The following is a 27,240-nucleotide window of genomic DNA, read 5'->3' on the forward strand; positions in this document are numbered from 1 at the left end:
CGTTCTTGGAACTTTTTTCTGTTAGCTGAGTGAGTGTTTGTCTTCTGTGGACACCCGGTGAGGATAAATGTCTTGTGTGTGTTGTCTATAGATGCACCAGTTATGTAACTTAAGTCAGTCAGGTGTGTAGGGGAAATCTAACAACACAACATCATTCATTTTAATTGGAGGTGAATTTATTTTAATTTTAAGCTTTATCTCAATATTTTCTTCACAGGTTGTGTTGTGGTGAAACACTGCAGTACTTTGATGACGTATCGATGTCTCATAATTATTCATGAGACTCCTGATGTATCTGCTTACTGAACAGATCCTTTACAGTTTAGTGTGTTTTTTATACAGTTTATGTTTAACTAAACCCCAGTACATGTGTGACTATCAGAGAGATGATCTTACCACAGTATCTCCAGTTTACAGTCAGGATTCTTCAGTAGATCAGAGATCAGCTTCACTCCTGAATCTCTTAGATTATTATTACGAGACAGATCCAGATCTCTCAGGTGTGATGGGTTTGATCTCAGAGCTGAAGTCAGAGCAACACAACCTTCATCTGTGATATTACAATCACTCAACCTGTAATAATGTAAATGATAAACACGGTCACAAACATGAACTGAAAACTGTAATTAAGAAACAAATAATGAATTTCTCATTGACTCTTTACTCATAAACCTCTCAGTTTAATAGCTGTAATCAGAGGTTAAGCCTCAAAGAAACAATGATTTCAAACTCATCATGTAGGGTCGGTTTCCTGGACAGGGTTAATTCTAGTCCTAGAGTAATATGCATGTTTGAGCTGCCTTAATTTAAAAACAACTTACCCTGTCATTTCTGATCATATATCAGTGCCAAGATGCACACCAGTATTGTTTTTGTAAGGTATGTTTGTAAAAACTACTTGAATATCCTAATATAACTAAAGCCTAGTCCTGGATTAATCTAAACTCTGTGCGGGAAACTATCCGCATAGTGTTTGTGTGATTTGTATGGTATTAAATATAAAAGTTAAAATTAAGATTTAATAAAAGTGAATCAAAAATCTTTTATTGAGTCAAATTATATGTGAGGTTTTACAGTAAATAAAGCTTTTGTGTATTGACACTATGGGGTGGTTTCCCAGACAAAGTTTAGATAAAGCCAGGATTATACTTTAGTTATTTAGTAGATAAAAGTAGTTTTTACAAACACACTTCACAAAAACATTACCGGCATTTTCTGACAAAACAATGGCACTGATATATTTAAAGATCTGTCAGTAGTCACTCCCTGCCCCTTATCCTGCACTTTGCCCGTTTTCACCTCTGGACTGAATTACCCATCATCCTCAACGCTTCCTCATCTGTTTCATGTTTGTCATCATCTTCACCTGCCAACCATCATCATCATCATCATCATCTATACACCATATGAGCTCTCTCTGTTTTCCCCTTATTGATGTCTGTTCTCTGTTGTATTTAGTTTGTTTTGTTGCCTGTCTGTTGATTTCTTGTTTTATAATTAAAGTTTTAATTAATTCTCTGAGTCTCAGTCATCTCCTTTAGTACGCCTAACATCATTGCAGCTGTTTTATGTTACGACATCTTGACTGAAGCCCTGTCTGAGAGATCACCCCTAAAAGTTCTGCTTTTGAGATTGACTGCTGATTTATTTACAACATTAGGAAAATGACATTTGTTAGAAAAGATTCTCCCAAAGTAAGAATTTAAAATAAAATCAAAAAATAATTAAATTAATTGTATTAAAGCAACACAATTGTCTCTCAAATTATTTTAGGGGTAGAACAACTCCTGTATAAATTCTACTATAACCTGATTAGCCTCCTAGCTGCTACAGCCACAATCGTAAGTCACGTGATCGGGTCGGAGAACACAGCCCCGCCCCACAGAAGAGTGTCTGATACCAGGAACTGTTGCACTTTTCAAACACATAGGGGAGCTGTAAGCCAATCTTACATGGAAAACTACATAGTGTTGCTTTAATGTGTAAACAGTCATGTGATTGTTATTAGTTTTACTTACTGGAGTTTTTTGGTTTCTTTAATCACAAGCTGCAGTCTCACAAGAACTACATCTGCTTTATTTTTATCTCCAATAAATGATTTTAGATCAAGTTCATCCAAATTCTGCTCAGACGTCAACAACACAAAAACTAAAGCTGCCCACTGTGAAGAGGAGAGTTTGGTATTTCCTACTGATATAGATTTCACATAATGTTGAATCTCCTCCACCAGTGAATCATCACCCAGTTCATTCAGACAGTGAATCAGATTGATGGATTTCATTGTAGACAGATTCTTATTCATCTTCTCTTTAATGTACTCAACAGTTTTCTCTTTCTTGTAGGAGCATCTTCTCATCTGTGTCATTAGATCCTGTAAGAGAATCTGATTGGACTCCAGTGAAAGACCCAGAAGAAAATGCAGGAAAAGATCCAGATGTCCATTCTTACTCCGTAAAGATTCATCTACAGCTCGATGATGTAACTCAGATAATGAATCCTCTTCTGATGATTTAAGGTTTAATTTGCCCAAAAGGTTAGAAAACCAACCTGGTTTAGAAGTTTGATCAAACACATGTTGTTTGTTGTTTGTGAAGGAGATGTGAGCATAAAGAGCTGCTAGATGTTCCTGGATGCTGAGATGAACAAAGCAGTAAACTTTCCCCTGATACAAACCAAACTCCTCTCTGAAGATCTGAGTACACAATCCTGAGTACACTGATGCTTCTGCTACATCAATGTCACACTCTCTTAGGTCTTCATCATAGAAGATCAGATTGCCTTTCACAAGCTGCTTAAAAGCCAGTTTCCCCAGTTTGAAGATCATGTCTTCATCTTTCTTCTCATAGTCCTTCTGATGTTTGATGTTTGTCTGAATGATCAGGAAGTGTGTGTACATTTGAGTGAGAGTCTTGGGGATCTCTCTTCTCTCTGCTTCACTCAACATTCTCTCTAGAACAGTGGCTGAAATCCAGCAGAAGACTGGGATGTGACACATGATGTAGAGACTCTTTGATGACTTCAGGTGTGAGATGATTTGATCAGACAGACTCTCATCACTGATTCTCTTCCTGAAGTATTCCTCCTTCTGTGGATCAGTGAAGCCTCGTACCTCTGTGACTCGATCAACACACTCAGAGGGGATGAGATCAGCTGCTGCTGGTCTGGAGGTGATCCAGATGAGAGCAGAGGGAAACAGATTCCCCTTGATGAGGTTTGTCAGCATCACGTCCACTGAGGTTGATTCACTTACATCACAAAACTTCACTTTGCTTTTAAAATCCAGAGACAGACGACACTCATCCAAACCATCAAAGATGAACAACACTTTATATTCATCACTGAAGATTTCCATTTCTTTTGTTTGTGGGAAGAAAAGATGAAGAAGATCTAAAAGACTGAGTGTTTTGTTCTTCATCAAATTGATCTCTCTGAAAGGAAGTGGAAATATGAGGTGGACGTCCTGATTCTCTTTCTCTTCAGCCCAGTCCAGAATAAACTTCTGTACAGAGACTGTTTTTCCAATGCCAGCGACTCCCTTTGTCAGCACACTTCTGATGTGTTTGTCTTGTTCAGGTAAAGGTTTAAAGATGTCATTACATTTGATTGGTGTCTCCTCTGTTGTTGTTCTTCTGGATTGTGTCTCAATCTGTTTCACCTCATGTTCATTACTGATCTCTCCACTTTCACTCTCTGTGATGTAGAGCTCTGTGTAGATCTCATTCAGTAGTGTTGGGTTTCTCTTATTTGATGTTACCTCACACAAATGCTCATACTTGTTTTTAAGATTTGATCTGAATGTTTCCTGATGCCAATGATAACTGTAAACAGATGCATGATACTATTACATAAATTAAAGAAGTTAGAAAAACATCTAAACTAATAATAATATCATGTAAGTGATATCTGCTTAATTAAATAAAAAGATGATTCTTATAAACTCTTATTTGATCTGAGTCTGATCCAGACAATATTATTGAGCTTAAACAGAAGACATTCAGACAATCTGATATTAATAGACTAGTCAACAGTTTATGAACACATATTTGAGTATATTAGCATATCTTTTATGTATACAGAGCTGTTGTACCTCAGACCAGGTGATGTTTCTCTCTCCTGAAATGTTATTGACTGATTACTCTTCATGGACACACAGCTGATCTGAGATGAGTCTGATCTTTTCTGCTGTAGATGTTTGTCACATCTCTCCAGGTTTCTAAGAATTATTTTGCAGTAATCAGAGCAAGTTTATTATATAACACATTTATAAATAATAATAATATAGATTAACTTAAATGTAATTTTTTATAAATAGTACTTTCATTATTATGGTCCAGTTACAATCTTACAGATATCGCTACTTAACTTTAGTGCTGTTATTATTATTATTATTACCAATCTGAGTAACTAATTTTACTTCATCCTAAACTATTAAAAACTGCTGTGCTTTTGTTGTTCTTTGCTTTTTTGTGTTTTCATGTGAAGTTTTGAAACAATGAACAATTGTGAGAAGTGCTAAATAAATAAAATTGACTTGACATAGCCTCATTTAAATAACTTTACACAGAAATTATAAAGAATTTAAAAGGTGCATAAAAGTCTATTTTAAAATATCTTTCTGATCATGAGACAAATGTTGTACCTCAGACCAGGTGATGTTACTCTGTCCTGAAATTTTATTGGATGAGGCATAGACTGATCACTCTTCATAGACAAACAGCTGATCTGAGATGAGTCTGATCTCTTCTGATGGTCTGATCTATAACAAGATAATATACAGAAGGTGTTTTCATTCTTAGTTTAGTTTGCATAAAGAATTTACAGCTATTTGATGATCTTATTACAAATTAATTGATAATATAAACATGCAGAATGTTATTTATATTAATGACTGTTTTTAAAAATATTATGTCAAATTTAAATATGACAGAAAGTGTGTAACTTGTCATTCACTTGTGTTTAAAAATAAATATTGTGTACAGACTTGAATAGGAATACCTGACTCCTGGAGAATCATCTTCATCTCTGAATGTTTGTGAATCAGCCATGAATCATTCAGTCACATCAGTCTGATCTCCACTGATAAATCTGATCTCCTCCACAGACTCTGAATGAATCTGATCACCTCGAAAGACTCTGAACGAATCTATTAATCATAATCATGATCATAAGTTTAATACTTTTATAAATCAGCACAAAGTCTAAACCTCTGAGTCAGTAGACAAGCATGCTTTTTGTGTGTGTTTTAGTTTCTATTTCATTTGAAGCTGTTTGGAAACAATCAACAATTGTGAAAAGTGCTAAATAAATAAAATTGACTTGACATAGCATCATTTAAATAACTTTACACAGAAATGATAAAGAATTTAAAAGATACATAAAAGTTATAAATCAGCACAAAGTCTGAATCTGTGAATCTCTGCACTGCTTCTGACAAAATCCATTCAGTCATTGAGCTTTAATAAATATTAGACATGTTTTAAAAACGATAATAGATGATACTGTTTAGATGAATATAAAAGTTTAATTTTACTATTAACTGTAAAATGATTTTTATTAGAAACATTGAGTCAAGTAACACTTACCTTCTTCAACCTATTTCTCCTCAAAGTGAACAAGGACACGTAAGTGACTTTCAACGAATGTAGACACATGAAAACTGGTGTGTAAAATGGCGAGAGATTATAAAACACACCTGTTTATGACTTAAAGCAGTAAGATACCAAAGTACGGTACAAAGTCCCTTCTGTGCTGCTGCTGGCGTAAATAAATGTCAGGATTATCTGATTAAAAAGGTTTATTGAATATAAACAAAGATGAAGATAATTTGGTGATTAAATTCCAGCTGAATATTTATGTATGAATGCATATGCGTGTAAATCAATGTTTGTGTGAAATAATGAAAAATATGCACACAAAAAACACCTAGATAAATGAATTCACATTTATATGAGGCACTTACTACTAGATGTACTGTATGTTGTATATTTATTATATAGGCTACACACACACACGCACACACGCACACACCACACACAGACACACACACACAGACACACACACACACACACACACACACACACACACACACACACACACATTCTGGTTTCCATGTTTTGTGGGGACATTCCATAGACGTAATGCATTTTATACCATACAAACTGTATATTCTATTCCCCTTACCTGCCCCATTCCCTAACCCCAACCATCACAAAAACCTTTCTTGTACCTTAGATTTTCAATAAACATCATCTTGTTTGATTTATAAGCTTGTTTCCTCATGGGGACATCAAAATGTCCCCACAAGGTCACAAAAACACTGGTATTCCTATCTTTGTGGGGACAATTGGTCCCCACAACGTGATAATTACCAGGTACACACACACACACACACACACACACACACACACACACACACACACGCACGTCTAAATGACAAAGAGAGACAGGTCTCACCAATGACCTTTATTTTAAATCTTTTATTTTATTTTGCTTGTTTTTTACATTACTAACTCAAGAAACAGACACACACACACACGCAAGCACGCACGCACGCACGCACACACACACACACACACACACACACACACACACACACACACACACACACACGTTGTGTAATATGCAAATTATCCAACCTTTATAAGAAAAGTATTATAAACAATTTCATACGTAATCCTTTAGAACATTAGAAATGTGTGTTGTTATTTTATACTGCAAGTGTTGCTTTAATGCAAAGTATTAAAATCACAGAGTTGAGAATATTGTTTAATAAAAGACACATATACTGTTCTGTATTAAAAAGTTAATTAGAGTAGAGAGCTTTGGATACATGTATTAGACAGATTTTGATTCATTGATTGATTACTTCATTAAACAACAACACTCAACATGAAGTGTTCAAAATTATTAAAACACAAAAATCCCATAGCCTTATTTCTATTGTGGTCCTTAAGATATAAAACATAATAAATACAGAACCCTTTGGTGCATGATTTGCAGAAGAGCTCGGAGACAAAGAACAAATAAACTTTGTCATATATATAAACATAATATTAGGGGCGCTACCTAGTAGATGTCAGAAATCAGAATCACGAACAACAATCCTGAGGTATTTTCAAGACTTTCAGAACAGAAGTGATGTGTTATACAGAGTTATTCCTCCTGTAGCATCATGCACCAATCACTGCTAAACCCTGTATGAGTGTTTTCAGAGTAAAAGCCTTGCATCTCTCCTCATTTTCCTCTTCCAACATAACCTAGAGGATTCAAAAGAAAATAGAGACATTTATACATAAATTACCTTAACAGTAGACAAGCATGCACAGACATATTCCCATTGCATTTTGCCATGAACCTAACAGTGATCACAATTTCATGCTTACTTTGCACACCTGGTAAGCAGTTATTGTTCACTTCATTGCAGTCGGCTGTGTAAACATTTTCTAAAACTCCTGCGAAGGCTCAGAATTTGTTCTCCATTTAGTTACAGCTGTATATTGAAATGACCAGCATAATAAATTAACATTACAAAGATAAACATTCAGACATATCAACAGAGAAATTGAATGATATGGCACCATTTTAAAACCTCTTTAATCAAAGATGTAAAAGAAAATGAATACCATCAAGCCACCAGAAGTGTGCCTGTCCACCAGACTTCTGAATCTGAAAAAAAAAAAACCCAAAGAGAGATTTAACAATGCAGCATCATCCTCCTCTAGGACCACATGAAGAAGAATTTCTGACAGGACAAAATCTGGCAACTATTGGGTATTATAAACAAACCCAAAAATTACAAACACCACAGCCTAAGCTCCCTAAAAACAGAAGTGCATCGTATAGGAGCAGGTAATACTAGACCCCGAAGCCGTTTGTTTTGAGAATAATGGCTGGCTGATTAAGTTATTGGCTGGCTAGCCGGCTCAGCCGAAACCTAAATGGCTGCTGCAGCCGCCAAACTTTTCATAGCTGCAAATGGCTGAAGCTGCCACATGTCTACAGATGTCTACGTTATACTGATTAACAGTGTTGGGAAAATTACTTACAAAGTGTAATACATTACATATTACAAATTACTGTAATTTCAAAGTAATTAGTCACATTACAATATTACTGTCTCTGAACTGTAATGAGTAACATTACTTTTGAGTTACTTTCATCAAAATAACAGAAGTATGACTAGGCATTAAAAAATGTTAAAATGTAGTTTATCGATGCTTATAAATCTAGAAGTTATGTGTTTGCCCTCGAGCTTTGAATAGGCACAGTGAAGACTTATGGCAAAATACAATAACTGTCAGAATTATAAACGTAGACAAATGATCTGGTAAAAGTATGGTAAATTATGGTACACATAACCAAACACAATAGAGCTAGAGCCCACTATAATGCTACCTATAGACTAATAACATGGCAAAACATGCAACCTCTTTTAATTTCTATTCTTTAATTCACTTTTAATTCAGAGCCACAGCACAAACCTGGCATGCACTGGGTTGAATGAATGAATGAATATAGGTTCCCATACAAAGGCTGGTAAAAACTTTTAACATTGATGTTTAAAGTCTACACTAATTTTACGTTGTAGTTTTGGTTGCTGTTTGTAATAAAACTGTAGATAGCATAGCAATAGCCTAGCAATCTATGTATCTGGACTGTAACCATAGCAACGTTAGCTTACCTTGTCATTGCTGGTGTGATATGGATTTTACTGGCAAGCTTTTTAAAAGTCTCTTTACTTCTGGGGTTCAAGCAGCACAGGAGACCGATAGAAACTTTCTGTTGGTTTTACTTAGTGCTCTCATTCGCAGAATTATGCGTGTGCTGCGCTACCGGACCTGATTGCGACCACTTTAGTCAATGTTATGCCGCGCGCGGACTTCCCAGAAGCGGCTCTTATAAGAAACGCGTCTATATTTGACTTCACCGATTCCAAATCGCAGTTCCAATACAAAATTAAAGTAAAAATGAACATACTGCATACAGCACCCGGAAACAGACATACAAACGTTATTTTACCCGCAGCTTTTTCCTGTGTGGATGCTGGTCGCGCGCATTGGTCAAAAATAAAAATAACACGGTCTATTTTTGAAATGCATTGTTGTGACGCGCACGTTACTAATGCTTCGCTTCTTCTGTACGGAAAACGGGCAATTTTAATTTCCCAATCTGAAGACTGCAGCCTCCGGAGGTCGCATTTTTACGCTGCATACGTCATCAAGACTGTCTTATTTCAAAATATTAACAATTATAAAGTTTATTCTTAGTTAATCGTAAATTGTTTTAATATGCGTATGGCTTGCGAATGTAATGCTCAGTTAACTTAAATAAACCAGGCTTGATGACGTATGCAGCCTGCATATGCGACCTCCACAGGTTGCAAGTTGCAACCCCTCTGTGTATTGTAGCAACGAGCGAGCACAAGACTGTGCTGTTATGAAACCAATCGGAAAATGGATCTCGTGTATTGTTTATATATTTCGTGTGTGTATGTCTCTATGTGATAGAATTATTATTTGATTGCAAATAATTCTAGACGGCTCAGCCAAACTTTATCAGCTGGCGGCTCAATTTGGCTTAGGAAATTATTGGCTGATGGCGGCTGAACTTCTAAATGGCGCAAATGGCGGCGCCTGGCGGCGGCTTCGGGGTCTAGGTAATACTTAAAACATGTATAAGGTATTTGTCATAAAGCTACTATAATAGTTAATGAGGATAAAGACTTTCAGTCTCTGCTTCTGTATTATTGAATGTGCTGCTATCATCAAGATGTTCAAGATGAACTCTGATGTTCTGCACTTCTTTCTCCCGCTGTTTTGTCTCCGCCTTGAATGCTTTCAACATGGTTGATGTTCACTGCTTCTTCATAAAAATAAAAACAAACAAATTAATTCACTAAAGTTGTATAAAAGCCTCAGACATTTCTGGGTGTCTGTCACTTTAAGACTCTTATAATGTGGTTACGATAGAGGAAGTTTAGTCTACTGTGTTGTGTAGCTTCTTCAGTCCCTTCTAAATGATCCAGCTTTCAATATTCATGTGTTGAGTTAATGAAGAAAAGTAAGTGACTGTTTGTTGTGTTGTGTTGATGTTTCTATGTTGTATAATTTCCCTGCATTAACATGTGCTCAGTGATGAGTGAGATTATAATTAAATGATTATAGCGATAGATCAATGTTTATGCTGTAAAACACTGTAGGGAATAATACGTTAACTGATGTGAGTCTTCTGATGTATAAGTTATGTAGTAACATTCATAATATTGAGTTAAAAAGAGTTAATATCGTTCTGAGGAGACCATGTGCGAAGATGTTGGTGTAGTAGCCTTGTCTGGCAAGAGGATGTCGCTGTTTTCCTTCTGTAAACCATTTTAATACAGTTTCAGGTATACTGGTCAGTAAGATAGGTGAAGTTTCTTATATTTCTCCAAAGAGTTATAATATCCCAGTTTATGTAATTGTAGATTATGTTTAAAGGGGAATATTAATGTTTTTTTAGATATTTATGTTTGATTATCCTGATTTGTATTATATGTGTGGATTTATTATTTACGTTGCATAGCAATTTAAGTACTTTAACCCTTGTATTGTGTTCGATTTTTGTGACGATTTTGATGGACCGGGTCAAATTGACCCGCATTGGATTCAATGCAATTCCTTAAATATCACATTATGAAAAACAAGAAGGAATTAGGTATGAACAAAACCATTTTAGTATCAGTCTTTGTAACACATTACAAACATTTAAAATTAAAAAGTATGATTTTAAAAAAATGCATTTAACCACAATTTTTAACATGTTTGTTTTAACAAATGTTGCACAAAAACTGTTGCAACATTTAACATTTTAAATTTAATTCAACATGATTTTTTTAACATACCTATGTTTAAGACATCCTAAATGAACTATTTAATATTGCTTTGAAATGAAATGAAGCTTTTCTTTTTCTAAATAGGCTCATCTTTTGTTCTTGAGGCTCATTGTACAAATTCAAGAAATCACTGTTTACATGATCTGCATACATCAAGCATGTGCTTTCTGACTTCTTGCATTTTACACAAATGGTGCTTATTTTGGTGTCATGTTTTATGGGGCACAGCTAGCATCACCTGTATTCACCTCTGGATTTTCTGTGGGTCTGAATTCATCAGCTATACATAGTATTTCATTTACATTGAAAATAGAAATTATAGTTTACATTTACTTTTCTGTGTCTGAGGAAGTCTTTATCAGTACAAAAAAAGTGGGAAAAGCTCACTTTTCCCTTTCCAGGGTTGTAAAACACCAAAATATATGCAATAAATGTATTTAATTTGTGTCTGTACAGTTGCCTTGGAACAAACAAATATGGGTCAAATTGACCCGCGAACATCAAAATCGTACCAAAAATCATTATTTGTGCTAAAAAAACCCACTTCAAAACACATCAGTGTATCCTAACTTTGCATGCATGTTCATGGCCCTAAATGAGAAAAAGTGACAACATTTCTGGAAGAAAACTTTAACTTAAGTAGTATTTCATATAAATTGTAAATAGAAATTATAGCTCACTTTTACCATCTGTGTCTGTAAAAGTATTTTTAGTACTCAAAATAGTGAGGAGAAGCATTTTTACCCCCATTTTAGGGTAGGTAAACACCAATATAACAACAAACACTAAAAATATATATTTAATTTAGGTCTATACAGTTGCTTTGGCGCAAAACAAAATGCGGGTCAAATTGACCCGCGAACCTCAAAATCGTTACAAAATTGTTTTGGTACACTTCAAAACATATCAGCATGTCTAAACTTTGCATGCATGTTCATGGCCATAAATGAGAAAAAGTCACAAAATTTCAAGAATAGAATCACAGGTTAACTGGTTTATCCGACAGCTTAAAAATCAAAACGGGTCAAATTGACCCGGAACATAATATGAGGGTTAATTACTTAAAGTAATTTAAGTAACTGTTTTAATGGCAGTACCTAATGGTGATTTATTTGCTTTTTTATCAGACTATAATGACAATACTAGATATTAAAATATTCTGAAACTCAATACAGTTAAGAGAAGAAAATACATCATCTCGTCTTTATTCCTGTTTACTAGCTGAAAACCTTGATGAACTAGCCCTATTAGATTACCTCAGTAACATAAGTTAGTAAGATTTTGAAATGTAATAGCCAGACATGGGGACTTGTGACTTGGTGACTTGGACTCGAGTCGACTTGAGTCGCTATTTTTGTGACTTGTGACTTGACAAAAAATAAAATACTTGAGACTTGACTCTGACTTGGAAGTGAAAGACTCGGGACTTGACTTGACTTGAGACATGATGACTTGAATGACTTGAGTGTTAATCACATCATGTTTTCAGTTTGAATATAAAATATATAAACTATTTTAAAAAATAAAGTTGACCCAGTTGGAGCGCAGGCTGAGAATGGCGTTGTCATGACTGAATCACGACATATCATCAGTAATGCCCTCTCGTACGCGTTACGCACACCACACACCACTTTTAATGTGTCGCAAAGGATTTTATGTAATTTTTATTATTCATTTATTGAAAGCCTTTTAACATTTTCCTTCACCTACTGGTTTTATGGATTGTCGGTGCGAGACAAGAATAGGCTAAACAGTATTGTTAGAATCTGTTCCAAGATTATTGGTGTTCAGTTGACAGACTTGAGCCCTTTGGAAAAAAGGGTGCTCCAGAAGGCTAGACAGGTCATGAGTTATCCTGACCATGTTCTCAGTCAGGAATTTTGTCTAATGCCGTCAGGACGACGCTACCTTGCCCCCCCAAGGAAAACTAACAGATACGCAAATTCTTTTATTCCTTCTGCTATTACATTTTTAAATACTGATTCCTAATTATTATTATTTCCTGTATATATGGATGGAAATGTATATGTATAGATATACTGTGGACAGCGGCAACTAGGTACCAGCCATCCTAAACCTTGCATTATTATTTATTAGTATTTATTGTTCCATATTGTCTATTTATTATTATGATTGTGAGCATTGGTTGCTGCTTAGTCAGTACTGTGGCTGGTGTACTTGTTGCTTGTTGTTTGGTTTTTTATGCCCATCTATGCAAAATGATGTCACTGACAGTGTTTCTCTGTTTCTCTGTTTGTGTGTAGGCTCAAATTAAGTGTTGTGTTGTCTTGTCTTGTTGATACGACTGGTAGGCTAGAAACTGAATTGCCCTTCGGGGATAAAGTTGTTTGAAGTTGAAGAACAGATATCAACATATCAGCCGGAGGGATAGCGAGGGTCATCGCTTTCGGCCTCAACAAGATGGCAAAAGACGAATAGTGCGTAGCAAGACATGCAACATTAAAATCACGGACAGCCAGACGACATCCTCCAATTTCGTCCGTCATTTGAAGAGCCATTCTGCCCAGTAAGTTCTTGTCAATTTGTTGATATCTGGTTAGTTGGTAGTTAGCTAATGTAATAATAGCTAAAGTAGCCATTCACCCTCATCATACCGTGTTGGGGACAAATGTGGGCAAAATAATTTTGATTTATTTTTTAAAAATACCCTTCATCTGAGCGGTACGAGACTTGGCTACTTTTTCTAAGTTTGCCACCTGAATACACACACAGAGAGAGAGAGAAAAATGACTCGATTCTACAATGTTAGGGCCGGTTCACATATCGCGTCTTTTGCACGCTCAAGTTCGTTATTTTAAATGTATACGCGCAAACGGAAGAGATTACAATTTTGTTTGATTCCATGATGTATTTTACTGAACATGAGTATTTCTTTATTTCTTTATATTCTATATATCTTTATTAAGATCAGATTCTGCAGGTAAAATGACAATAATAAGGTGACTTGACTTGACCTACTACAGGACTTGACTTGACTTGACATAGCCTGTGACTCGACTTGACTTCACTTGCCCAAGAAAAAAAATACTTGGGACTTACTTGAGACTTGAAGGTTCAGACTTGAGACTTACTTGAGACTTGCACATGTGTGACTTGGTCCCATCTCTGGTAATAGCTTCTCACCTGTCATAACTGATAGTCAGGTACACAAAAGGTGAAGGCAGAAATAGAAGAGTAGTTGTTAAAAGAAGCGTTTTGTCAATTGTTATAGTAAAACGAAAAAAGAATCAATAAGTTGATGGATATCACACAATCACCTGAAAAAAATTAACAAAAAACTATGAACCGTGTTGCACGTGTATCTTCTATAAATCCAGTCAAATAACATTTGTGTTATATTATTCAATAGACTCTTGTTAACATGTTAATATGACGAGTCGCTTATTGCGCCGTCATCGCCAAGGTGTTGTTGATAGCACGTCATCGCAGGTAAGATAGAAACAGCACACACTGCCTTCTGTTAAATGTTAACAAACTGATCTTCTTGCGAAAACACTTGAAGATAGTGGCATAGAATATAAAAAGTAACCCAGTGTTCTAAGCTATTTTATGTGCATTTTGAAGTGGACAGTAAAGTTGGTACATGTAGTATAATAATACAAGTGCTCTTAGTGAAAATGTTGATTTTGGCAGAGGTTAAAACGGCTTAAGTTTAAATTTTTGTAAATAAGCCTGTTGTGACCAAAGTGTACCGAAACATACCGAAACCGTGACCCTAAAACCATGATATGCACCGAATCGTGAGTAATTTGAACCGTTACACCCCTAATATTTACATATTCAGTGACATGTAAACAATTGAAAAAAGTTTTTATTACAAGAAATATCCAATATTAGTTAATGCCATTAATGGCAAGAGCTTTGTGTGAGTGCCGCTTGTGGTCACTAGAACGCCTTTAAGGGATTTATACACTGCTGTCATGTTATTTGAGATGAAGGCAGACTGTTGACAGCGAGTCGTAGAGTTCAGGTATAACTTCCTAATGTCAAGTCTAACGAATTTGTGCTTAAGGTGCGTGTCTAAAACACACACGCACTTCAGTTAGTGCGGTATAATGCGATAAAAGCGTTTACTTGGACGCACGCTGTGATTAAAAACTGCGCACGCCACCTCTTTTAATACGATTATACTTACTGCAATTATGAGCTTGATCGCATTATTTTAATTGAAGTATTGCTTTTACATGAGGTAAAGTATAATCACAGTATTGCCAAAATCCCATTATAATCGCATTATGATTGTGCATGTAAATGTGGTCAGTATCTGCTCCGCAAGGTATTTTTCACTGCGTGAGAACATGGTTGGGGCGTGTAACACAGACTGTTAACAATTGTTTTTAATTAGTATTTAAACATTCTTTATGATAAAAATATAAAACATGGTTTTGGCAGTTATAGAGTTCTAATGACAGTGTTCAACTATAACTGTCGGACTCACGCTTATATAATAGCCTTCACACCCTTAGTTTAAAGACGATTAAATTGTTTCATGTTTCTTTCAGATGTGAAGAGTGATTCATGTTTGGATATAGAAATAACGTCCTCAACATCAAAAGAGCGACTGACAGCACAAACTCTTTCCTGCATCACCTGTGGAAAGCCATTCAGCTCACAGAGACTTTTAGAGAGACATGAGAGAAAACACACAGAAGAGAAACTCTTCACCAGATCTGAGATCAGCTTTACTACCTTACAAGAGAAGAAACTTCATTCAGAAGACCACAGAGAGAAGAAGAAGAGGAATATTCACTTTAAAGAGAAACTCTATCATTGTTCACACTGTGATAAACATTTCTGTTATAAATATCGGCTGATAGTCCATGAGAGAGTTCACACTGGAGAGAAACCTCATCACTGTTATCTCTGTGGGAAGAGTTTCCGTCAACAGTCACACTTAATAAGGCACCATAGAATTCATACAGGTGAAAAACCTTACAAATGCTCTCAGTGTGACATGACGTTTGTGGAGTCACGTTACTTAGAAGTCCATGAGAGAGTTCATACTGGAGAGAAACCTTACATCTGCGCTCAATGTGGAAAGAGCTTCTCTAATCCATCTCAATTAAGAGTTCATCACAGAGTTCATACTGGAGAGAAACCTTATCACTGTAGTGTCTGTGGGAAGAGTTTTAGTCAACGGTCAAGCTTACTTCAGCACCAGAGAACTCATAAAGGTCATAAACCTTACAAATGCTCTCAGTGTGACATGACATTTTATTATTCAGGTCAATTGAAAGCCCATCAGTGTGTTCACATTGAAGAGAAACCTTGCATCTGCACTCAATGTGGGAAGAGTTTCACTGATCTATCTCAATTAAGAGTTCATCAGAGAATTCACACTGGAGAGAAACCTCATCACTGTAATCTCTGTGGGAGGAGTTTTGATCGACATGACAGTTTAGTGACACACCTGATGACTCATACAGGTGATAAACCTTTCAGATGCTATCAGGTTGATAAGACGTTTACTCAGTCAGGTTCCTTAAAATCCCATCAGAGACTTCATACGGGAAAGAAACCTTAAAGGAATACTATAGATAATTTACTCACCGCCATGTCATACAAAATGTTGATGTCTTTCTTTGTTTAGTCGAGAAGAAATTACGTTTTTTGAAAAAAAATATTGCAAGTTTTTTTTATTTTAATGGACTTTATTGGACCCCAACACTTTACAATTTCAACGCTGTTTCAAAGCGCTCTAAACGATTCCAAACGAGGAATAGGACAGGGCTCCATACTGACATTTGAGTGTAGTGGTATTGGCACCACCCAAGTTGCACAGCTGGTGGCGCTGGGCCTCAATTTGGTGGCACCAGTCACTGAGTGGTGTAAAAAACACTAAAACTAAGTCCAAACATGTTTAATGCATTAATAAATTCTAGGGCTGTCAAAAAATGTATTGATTAATCGCATACAAAATAAAAGTTTGTGTTTACATAATATATTTGTGTGTGTTGTGTTTACATATACATAATAATTACATACACACATGTATAAATGTTATCATTACAACTGTCAGTGACTAACAGGAACACGCTGGTTGACAACCAAGAAGAGGTTGGTGACTTCCGAAGAGACAGATGGCAGCTCGGGAAGACGGCAACTGGGGTGTATGGGCTAGCACCCCTAGCCGCAGCCTCTGTTAAGAGGAACCCAAATCTAGCTACGGATCAATTAAATGAACAAAACCCCCAGGGGAGCTCGAGGGGGGGTGAACAAGAACCCTAGTTGGAAGATTTTAAGGTTATCAACCACTAGCAACGGAAAAACGACTATGAGCGTGGTATGTCGTTGCGGAAAGATCAGCAAAAATGCAAGAGGACTTAAGATCCATCAGTCACGGATAAAATGTCTGGAGCAACGGCAAGCGCCACAATGCACAGGTCTAGTGCCTGGTGAGTCAGAGGAGGAGCAGGGCCCAGAAGCACCCCATAGAGCCCAGAGCCTCCAAGTGGTGCAAACGTTCCCTCCGGTCATGCAGCCCGAGAATAGGAGGATCAGGTGGCCTCAAGCATATAAAACAGCTAAGTGGCAGACATTTGATGATGATGTGGATAAGGTGCTGGAAGCAATGGCCAGAGAAAGTGCCCTGTGCCAGAGAAAGGGAACCCTTGGGCACTTGAGCTGCTTCCCAAGAGCTTTGGGGGAAGGGTGGTATCGCTGGAGGCATGACCAGGTGCTCAAAACAATTGCAGAGGGCATCCAGGCTACTATCAGCAACTGCCGGAAGTCAAAGCCCTCCAAGCTAACCATCAGCTTCATCAGGGCTGGAGAGAAACCAGAAAGATCTGCCAGGGTAATATCATGGCTTCTGAACACCGCACAGGACTGGCAGCTGAAAGTGGACTTATGCAGACAACTGAAGTTCCCTCAGCATGTTGTCAATTCCACCTTGAGACCTGACATTGTCTTGGTATCTGAGGCAACAAAGAACCTGGTCATGTTGGAGCTCACTGTGCAATGGGAAGACCGAATGGAGGAAGCTTTTGAGCGGAAGAGGGTGAAATATGAAGGCCTCATCAATGACTTCCATAACCAAGGCTGGAAGGCAAGGTGCTTACCTGTAGAGGTGTGGTGCAGAGGCTTTGCAGGGCAGTCCCTCTACAGGGCCTACACTGCACTCGGCATCATGGGTGAGAGAAGAAGAAGAGCTATCTGCAATAGCACAGAGGCTGCAGAGAAGGCTTTGAGGTGGCTCTGGATCAAAAGACCTCGGGCTGCTGTACAAAGGCTTGGGTTGAATTCATACTTAAACATTGCGTATGGAAAAAGCTGTAAATGTGCTTACGCACCAAAAAATCAGATGTATGAATCTCTGCGTACGTAAGATTCCACGTACATTCTCTTTGTACATCCCAATTAACACAAATTGAGCGCACATGCACGAGCGCACGAGCACAACACCACACCTTGTCTCCTCCCTCAATTAAATTAATATAAATATGGTAATTAGTCCGATTTGGCAAAATAAACCTGCAAGAACATGGCTCAAGCAAGAAACAAAATTTCACTGAAAATGAATTAGAGGTGCTACTATCAGAGGTAGAAACCAGAATAAAGAGAAAAAGAGTGGGAGAGTTTGATGCCGTCAACGCGGTGGGATCTGAGAGTCGCACCGTAAATGAACTAAAGAAGAAATTTTGACATAAAGGTGGAAGTTAAGGAGGAGAACTGCTGCGCACCGACAAAGTGTGGGCAAAACCGGCGGTGGTACAGGGGCCAATGAACTTACACCCTTGTATCAGAGAGTTGCCTCTATTGTAGGAGACACGTTAATCTCTGGAATCATATCCGTTGATGTGGGAGACTTGGATACACTACAGGACTGCCAGGAAGGTGAGTAATTTAAAAGGTATTTCCTAAACTTTGAGACATACAGCCTACCAACCATCATTTAATTTTAATCACTGTCTCTATTTTACAAATTCTGACCCAACTCAGTGCAGAGCTCCAAGAGTATAGCCCTTGGAAATCTGAAATAAGCCAGTCATCAATTTAATTAGGAGGTTGAATCACTTTGGTGTGAGCAAGACTATACTTGAAATGGTTTATAAAAATTTTGTGGAAAGTATTTTGGTTTTTAATATAACATCATGGTATGGCAACCTGACTGTTGTGAGTAAAGGTAGACTTTCCAAGATTGTGATTGAGGCAAGCAAGATAATTGGCAAGACACAGACAGAGACACTTGAATGATCTTTATCGTGGGAAAAAGTAAGGAAAAGGCCTTAAAGATAGTAGGGGATGTTTCCCATCCTCTACATAGCAAGTTTCAACTGATGCCATCGGGTAGACGTTATAGGCAACCACGAGTAATTAGGAAGGTTTACCAATTATCCTTTGTGCCAAATGCTGTCAAGATTTTAAATGGCAATGATTGATGTGTACTTTGTTTTTATCTCCCTTTTTATTGTATTTTATGTGTTATGTGTTGTTGTATTGATGTATGTGAAGCCAGAGACAAATTTCCACTACGTGGACAATAAAGTAAAGTTAAAGTAAAGTAAAGTAAAAAGTCATCGTGGCCAGAAAATTATTGTGGTCCCTAAAAATTCATTCTCTCCGGATTCGTCCATTGAAAATGTCCTCTAATTAAGCCAACGCTGCCATTGCTAGACGGGTTGTATCAATTTGCACATGCTTTATATATGTTCTTTTAAATATTTTAATAAGACTCGTGTGACAATAATATGTCAATTAATTTATCAATTACAATTTATAAGCAATATCTGACAGCTGGTGGTACGATAGAACAATTCTTAGTGTAATATTTGCCACATCACCAATGGAAAAAAATTATGACAAATGTACTTAGACCAGGCTTTATGTTTACGTGGAGGAATGCATATTCTTCATTAATTTCACTGTTTTGGTTCATCTGACCATGAATGTGAGAGCTGGCGTACGTCGCGTTTTTGTGCGTTGATACATGAGGCTCCAGTAGGGTGGCCATTTGTGCCAGTTCCGCCGGACACAACCTGAACAGGATTTCGAGTGCGTTCTCCGGATACCATCGCATACATCATCGAAGTTCTCACATTTCAGTTAAAATACATTAGAAAATTAAGATTTATTTCTTTTAAACATACAATCATCGTAGTTTCATTCTTACCTTGAAATGTAATGGTTGCTTTTCTGAAATTGAACCCGAAATATTAAACCTTGATGACGTATGTGTTCGACCAATGTGACTTCCGGAGAACGCACCCGAAATCCTGTTCGGGCCGTGTCCGGCGTAACTGGTGCGAAGTGCCACAGTAGGCCCCAGATCCGTGGACAATTTGGATTTCTACAAAGACGTGTGTATTTTCTATGAGGACATTCTCTGGTCCTAACAACGCGACATGTCTTCCCCATCAAACAGCATATACAACACATAGCTATCAGGGCCAATTACATCCTTATGCTGAAAGTTTATTGTTTGCATGCGTTTTAAAGTTTTGACAGTTTAAACTTTCATCTTCCTCAAAGCTGCTGTACAGCCTGTCGTCTAGTGATGGGTCGTCCATGAACGATTCCTTCATTTTGAACAAATCTTTAGTATGACTCAGGAACAAGTCGTCTCGGAGAGTGATTCATTCATTTTGTGTGCATGTGTGACCTTTATTGGTTCTGTGCTGGAAAGAGAATTGATTAGTTCATCTGTCGCATCTTCGGGTCCTCCGAGTCATTTGTTCCTTTCACACGTGACAACCCAATGCCAGGAGTGGCGAACCTTTTCAGCATAATGAGCCAAAAAAAGGAACATTTACTTCAAAGAGCCACACAACAAATGTCTCTCACAAGGACTTTACAAATTCTAATAAGCAATTAATTGTAAATTACATACACAATAGTTTTCATGGATTTGAATGTTTGTGTCAGCCTTTCCCTTTTTACTTGACTCAGTGGGAGACCTGACATTCCTTGTTTTCCACAATCTTTAATAAGTCTAGCTTGTATTCAGTTGTGGCTATTCCAGGGCCGGCGCTAGCTATAGGCAGAGTAGGCAAATGCCTAGGGCCTCAAGCTTGGAAGGGGGGCCTCCATAACTGCTAAGTCCATGTGCGCTGGTCCGACAATCACTACTGACAGCATTAAATAAAGTTTTAAGGTGAGTTCAACTTTATACGGCGCCGCCACTGCAAGAATTAAGTTTTTATTTAAAAAAGTATTTAAAGTCGAACAGCAAACAAAACTAGCTTTATCTAAAGTAAACAGTTAACACAGTCTCACCCCATGGCGTCAATATTTGACGACACTTGACCATTCGTCAATATGTGACGCGGAGGGTATACCTTTCGCGTCATTTTTTGACGAACTGGGGACTTCAATACTATTACGTCCGTTGCATTCTCTTCTCCTATTTTCTTACCAATTTCGCATCGGTTTAGGGTTAGATTACGCAAAATTAAACAGTGTACGCGAAATTAAACAGTGTACGCGAAATTAAACAGTTGTCACCTGGCGTTGGGGTTAGAAACAGTTGTCACCTGGCGTTGGGGTTAGAGTTAGGTTTGGGTAGGGATGTCATTATGTAAATCTAACCCTAAACCGACGCGAAATTGGTAAGAAAATAGGAGAAGAGAATGCAACGGACGTAATAGTATTGAAGTCCCCAGTTCGTCAAAAAATGACGCGAAAGGTATACCCTCCGCGTCACATATTGACGAATGGTCAAGTGTCGTCAAATATTGACGACATGGGGTGAGACTGGGTTGAAACAGTCTGTATATCTTGAAAGTCCTCTACACTTTATTTTAGTTTTTAAATCATGAAAGTAGTTTGTCTTTTTAACTTCCATTGGCAGCTGATTTGTATGGATATTTAAGGTAGTTTATAAAAAGGTATTGCAATAGTCTGATAGATAACTTCATACTGTATATTGGTTAAGTAAGGGGGAAATTCTTCTTTATACCAAGTTAAAATAAAAAAAACAATAAAAGTTTTCTAGGAGGTGTTCACCTGTAATTTTTTTACGGTTAGGGTTTTTGCAATGTACTGTTGTCTTTTTAATTTTACTCTTTGGAGAAAGCAAAAATGTTATCCTGTGTTATCCCAAAAAAATTGTGTTTTTAATAAATGTGACTGCCTTAAAATTTTTAACACATGTGGTTTTGCATAATTTCTAATTACATTTTAGCATAAAGTTAATCAATTTGTTGATAAAACTTAATAAAAAGTAAAAGTAATGGGGAAAAACCTGTTTATTAGTAGTGCTCATCTGATTTTTTACATAGTAGAAAAACACGTTCTCACATTATTCTGAAAATTAGAGGGGTGTGAGGGGCCTCCAACATAAATTTTGCCTAGGGCCTCCAAATATTTATAACCGGCCCTGGGCTACTCGTAGTAATTCTTTCATATGTGTGTTAGTCAGGACAGAGCCATGCTTTGATTTAACTTGTTTCAGTGTTGAAAAAAGTGATTCACAGAAGTTGACCCAAACATAAACAATAGTTTTAGTGCTGCCTTTTAACATTGGGATATTTCCAAAACTCCAGTTTCTTCCCTTAGAACATGTTTAAGTCTGTCATCCTCAGAAAGTTCAATCATTTCAAGCTGAGATGCTGCTTTATCTTCCACTAAAGGGACTTTTAAACAATGATTCAGCAGTGAATGGGTTGATGAGAATCTGTCCTCAAAACTCTGTTCGAGATTTTCAAGCAGTGTTGCAGACAGTGCAGTACACTTGTTTACAACCTCTGCTGCTTGTCCACTTCAACAAAGATGGAAAATCTGTTAACTCTTTTGTAGATGCATTTTGAGTTTGTTGATAAATGTGAAAACACTGCACCAGGCCAGGCACCATCTTTAACTTCCCCTGCAGATCCACATTCAGATAATGCAGTATGCAGAGTTTATATAACAGATATAAATTACTAAAAGAACCCTTAAGCCTACTTGACAATCTAAAGACAAAACTAAAATCGGAGATGAGTTTATTCAAAGGAAACTTATTATTTCACACCGAGTAATAGTCTTTATTGTACATATTATAACATATATTACTGCTGGGTATGAGTGATTGCTGTTTTTATTAATGAAAATTTCAATACATTTAAAATGAAAGTGATCAGCATGTTTGTCTTGTCATTCATTTAATGATAATCAAATCTGTTAAACAAAAATAAGTCGCACAAGCACAGAAAAAATATATTTGTTATATTATATATTTTTTAAATAACATCGCTAAAAGATTTAATCTATACTTTTTTATTATGTGTTGAATTTTAAAAGCTCTTCTCGTATTTCTCGTATAATGGAGAATACACAACTGCGTCAGACTTTCGGTATCACATCCGCTTAAAAAGGTACAAACTAATCTTGTTTACATGAAATAAGTCTGCTCCTGAGCAGGTTTAATCTTATGGACCGGTTGCTATGACAGCAACTCTAGGATGAGCTTTGAAGAACCAAATAATCCAAGATCAAGCCAAATCATCAACAATCAAATCCAGCTAACCGAGTAATCCACGTACGAAGAACGGACCCCAGGACTCATTTTCTGCTTTATACTCATCTAGTCTTCCTCTTCTCACATACTTTATCCTTGTCACCAATTTATGCTGTATATTCACGAGACAAACACTGATATCAAGCTTGTAAAATACTATAGCTAGTACTGTACTGTAGCAACCAAAGCACATAAACGCCTCCCAAGCGCCTCAAGCGGTCATTTTTAAAACAACACCTGACGTTCAGACGTCTTTGATGGAGTTCAGGGGCCTCATTTATCAAGCGTGCGTAGGAACAGTTTTACGCAAAGTGTGGAATTTATCAAATTGCACTTATATGTAGAAATGTGTGTAAATATACGCACACCTCTGAGTATCCGTACGCAGAGCATCTAGTGGTAGAATAGCGATACTACACAGGATCATCCCCAGTGTGTAAAGAAGTGTGTATTTATTATCCACAAGCAGGTGCTAAAATGATTTGTGTATAGTAACAGCAAACCATTGTTGAAGTTAATGATTTATTTGTGATTTGTCGTCAAATTGGTGTCTACCACTATAAATGAAGCGCTGACAATGCAGTGCAATGGCTTATCTTGTGTTATTGGAAGACTTGGGAAATCATCCATCCGCCGGGAGCTCGTTTCAGATGGCGCCGTTGATGCTGGTTATATGCTGCTGTCCAAGGTGGAAAGTTCTGTCATTGTCTGTCCTCCTCCATTTGCACTGATTTCACATTGGTGTGCTGTGACGCGTTTTTTAATTTAATGTCAAACCACTTTTTATTTCTAGGAGTGTTCTCATACTGTACCCAACGTAATTAAACTCACTGGTAACATGTTCCCATGCAGATTTGTTTTCTTTTGTTAGTCATTACTCGCGCATTAAGTGAACCAAACAGTATGTTATAAGGATTTATTACATGGCTCTCTGGAATGCTTGATTCTGATTGGTCAGTTGAGACATTTGCAGGTTCGTTATTTTCAAATAATAACCGCTCCAAAATAATAACGCATAGCTGGACTACTTTCACGAGTAAAATCGCTCCGCGCCAATATAGATCAATAAAGATTACTGTCTGTTTGGCGCCATCTTGTGACAAACACTCGACAACCACGACAAGACACAGAGAGCTTACTGAGACTGAACTTGACAAAATAGAGCATGACAGCTACGAAGCCAACACACACAAAAATACAGAATGGGCATTAAAACTTCTCAAAGACTGGTTAAAGAGAAAAAAATGGAGACAGACAAGTATGAAGCAGAGGATCTTAATAAGGTATTACGATCATTTTATGCATCTGTGCAAAGTTTCGCGGAAGGATAAAAATGTTAATTTAAAACAAATTTGCCAATAAAATGTTTCAAATTGATATTCATGTCCAGTTTTTTTTCTTATGTGGCAAGTAGCCGTGTAATAAGCGGGATAATGTAGAGGCAGCCGGTAGTTATTGGGAAATAAGCCCCTTCAGTGTGATACAAGACCCTCCGCTTCGCGTCGGGTCCTGATCACACTGTCGGGGCTTATTTCCCAATAACTACCGGCTGCCTCTACATTATCCCTTACTTAACCTCATCCACCAGTAACTCGATTTCTGTGTCTGTAAAGTTTCTCTTTTTCGCTCTCTTTGCCATTATTGCGGTGAGGGAAAAAGCACAACCACGTGACTTATAACGGGAGGTGTTGTCACCATATATGGTTTATTCGAGGCGTTTCGGAATGCAAATGACCATCAACGTGCACGAGCATGGTGCTTAAGAACAAGTGGGATTTATCATCAAGGATTACTTACTGATGTGCATACCAACCCCGTGCGCACGTTTGATAAATCCCGATTGTTTTGTACTTACGCACATACTAAATTTCATTCGTAGGTACAAATATAGAACATTTTCTACGCAATGTTGATAAATGAGGCCCCAGGATTTTACCTCAAGATTTACAAATTATAATAATGATCTAATGTACTGTTCACTGAGTATGAATTTACTGGTTTGTTTTTACATTTATTTTGAATTAGGCATATAATGTGTTGTGTTTTATTGTAAATTTATTGTAATGTTTCACTCTGCCGTTCAGAAAGCGTCTGACAGATAATCAACAGCGATAGACCAAAGCTGAAATGTCAAGTTTATCATTTTATTAAACTTTGTGATTTTATTTACATTTCATTCAGTGTCTCAACTTTTTTATAGTTGAGCAGATAATCATGAAAAAGTCCTGCAGTCAGGTCCTGAAGAACACAAAAGCAAAGATGTCCAATATTTGGATTTAGAGATAAATGAGCTGCGAGTCTTCAATGTTGTGCTGAACTTGAACACATTTCAGTTTAAGATGAAGTTAAAAACCCCAACAGTGTAGAAGAAGAGGAATCTTGTCAGTATTTACTTCAGTTTATGATCCTATGGGATTTCTTGCTCCTCTTCCACTGACTGATAAATCGCTCTTATAGGAAATGTGTAGACAGAAGCTGAGTTAGGATGAAGATTTACCTCCAACACTTCAAAGTCAGATTTAGATAAAGTCACAGATCAGATCCTGTACTGAATAATCAACTCATACGGTTAAGAGGAAGTGATGTCAGAACACAGCGGCAAGAGTGGTCTTCAATGAGCCAAAGAGGGCGCACGTCACTCCTCTCTTTGTCAAGTTACACTGGCTTCCTATAGCAGCCCGCATCAAATTTAAGGCTCTGCTCCTGGCCTTTAAAACCACCACTGGGTCAGCACCCCCTTACCTTCGCTTGCTTATAGAGCCTTATGTACCCTCTCGATCACTGCGCTCTGCCACCGAGCGACGACTTGTGGTACCATCTCAAAAAGGGAAGAAAACACTAACGCGTACCTTCTCAGGAACTGTCCCACAACTGTGGAATGATCTGCCGGTCGTGACACGATCAGCTGACACTGTAGCTGTCTTTAAGACTCGGCTAAAAACCCATCTCTTCCACCATTACCTCACTTCCTAATTACAGATTTACTATCTTTATTTAGTTACCCTTCTCTTTATCTCTTTCTCTATCTACCTTCCTCTTTATCTAAAAAAAAAAAAACTACTAACATACCCTTGGCTATGTATATTGTGTTGGACTTGATGAGACTATTTCCAGTGCACTTATGTATTGCTGTTCTTATGTTGCCATAATTGCTTCTATTGTTTACCTCACTTGTAAGTCGCTTTGGACAAAAGCGTCTGCTAAATGACTAAATGTAAATGTAAATGTAAATGTCACTATTGTGTCTTCTTATTCACCAGCAGATCATACTGAAGATCAGACATCTTTACATCTTTACTCACATCTGTCCTGAGGTCCTGAATAAAAATGAAAGTGAAAGTCAATCAGATATGAGATCATCATCAGTGTCAGATGAAGAGATAGAAAAACAAACTATTAGTGCTGTCAGTCAGTGATAGAAATGAAATCTTCAACATAATAAACATGTCAACAATCTGTTTATCACATACACATGAGCTACAACAATACAAAAACACATTTCATCTATTTCCTCTGAATATTTGATGTCAATGTAAGAGATGAATGTATTGATATGTATGTAGTATAATGACACACTGACAGTTTTATGAGTTCACACACAAACAGTAAGAAAATGAAGGTGATGCTTTATTTTAAAAGTCCTGGAGGTTGACAGTCGTGTAAATAAAGAGAAACAGCATCAATGTCAAAGCTCGCCAGAGAGTTGTGTGAAGTGTCCATCAGATTTTAAGAGTTGACTTTCTCTTCTTTTTTCTAATCTTCATCTCTATCATTTATCATCTGTACTTTGTGTTTATCTGTTGTGTATATATTGTGTTTGTGTTGTTATTTCTGTCTGTATTCTGATGATTTGATAAATAATGCTTAAAACATGAAATAAAAAAAAGAGTTTAAGATGAACATCTAGTCAAGT

At 37.1% G+C, this 27,240-nt stretch overlaps 2 protein-coding genes across 4 annotated transcripts in view; one reads left to right on the forward strand and one right to left on the reverse strand.

The window, feature by feature from the left end:
• Positions 1-27,240, reverse strand: part of LOC135770627 (NACHT, LRR and PYD domains-containing protein 3-like) — a 287,002-nt gene that overhangs the window by 145,174 nt on the left and 114,588 nt on the right. For all 3 annotated transcript variants that reach the window (XM_073815499.1, XM_073815501.1, XM_073815500.1), the window contains one exon: positions 397-573. In XM_073815499.1, the coding sequence (XP_073671600.1) occupies positions 397-573 (177 nt within the window). The remainder of the gene's footprint in view (positions 1-396; positions 574-27,240) is intronic.
• On the forward strand, positions 15,381-17,078 carry LOC141282463 (uncharacterized). Its single transcript, XM_073815445.1, has one exon. It carries the CDS (start codon positions 15,381-15,383, stop codon positions 16,413-16,415), a length of 1,035 nt encoding a protein of 344 aa, XP_073671546.1. The 3' UTR covers positions 16,416-17,078.

The sequence above is a fragment of the Paramisgurnus dabryanus genome, chromosome 8 (assembly GCF_030506205.2).
Source record: "Paramisgurnus dabryanus chromosome 8, PD_genome_1.1, whole genome shotgun sequence".
NCBI classification, from domain to species: Eukaryota; Metazoa; Chordata; class Actinopteri; order Cypriniformes; family Cobitidae; genus Paramisgurnus; species Paramisgurnus dabryanus.

Coding starts and splice junctions, on each gene's coding strand:
- LOC141282463 (XM_073815445.1), top strand. CDS start 15,381: ATGTTTCTTTCAGATGTGAAGAGTGATTCATGTTTGGATATAGAAATA.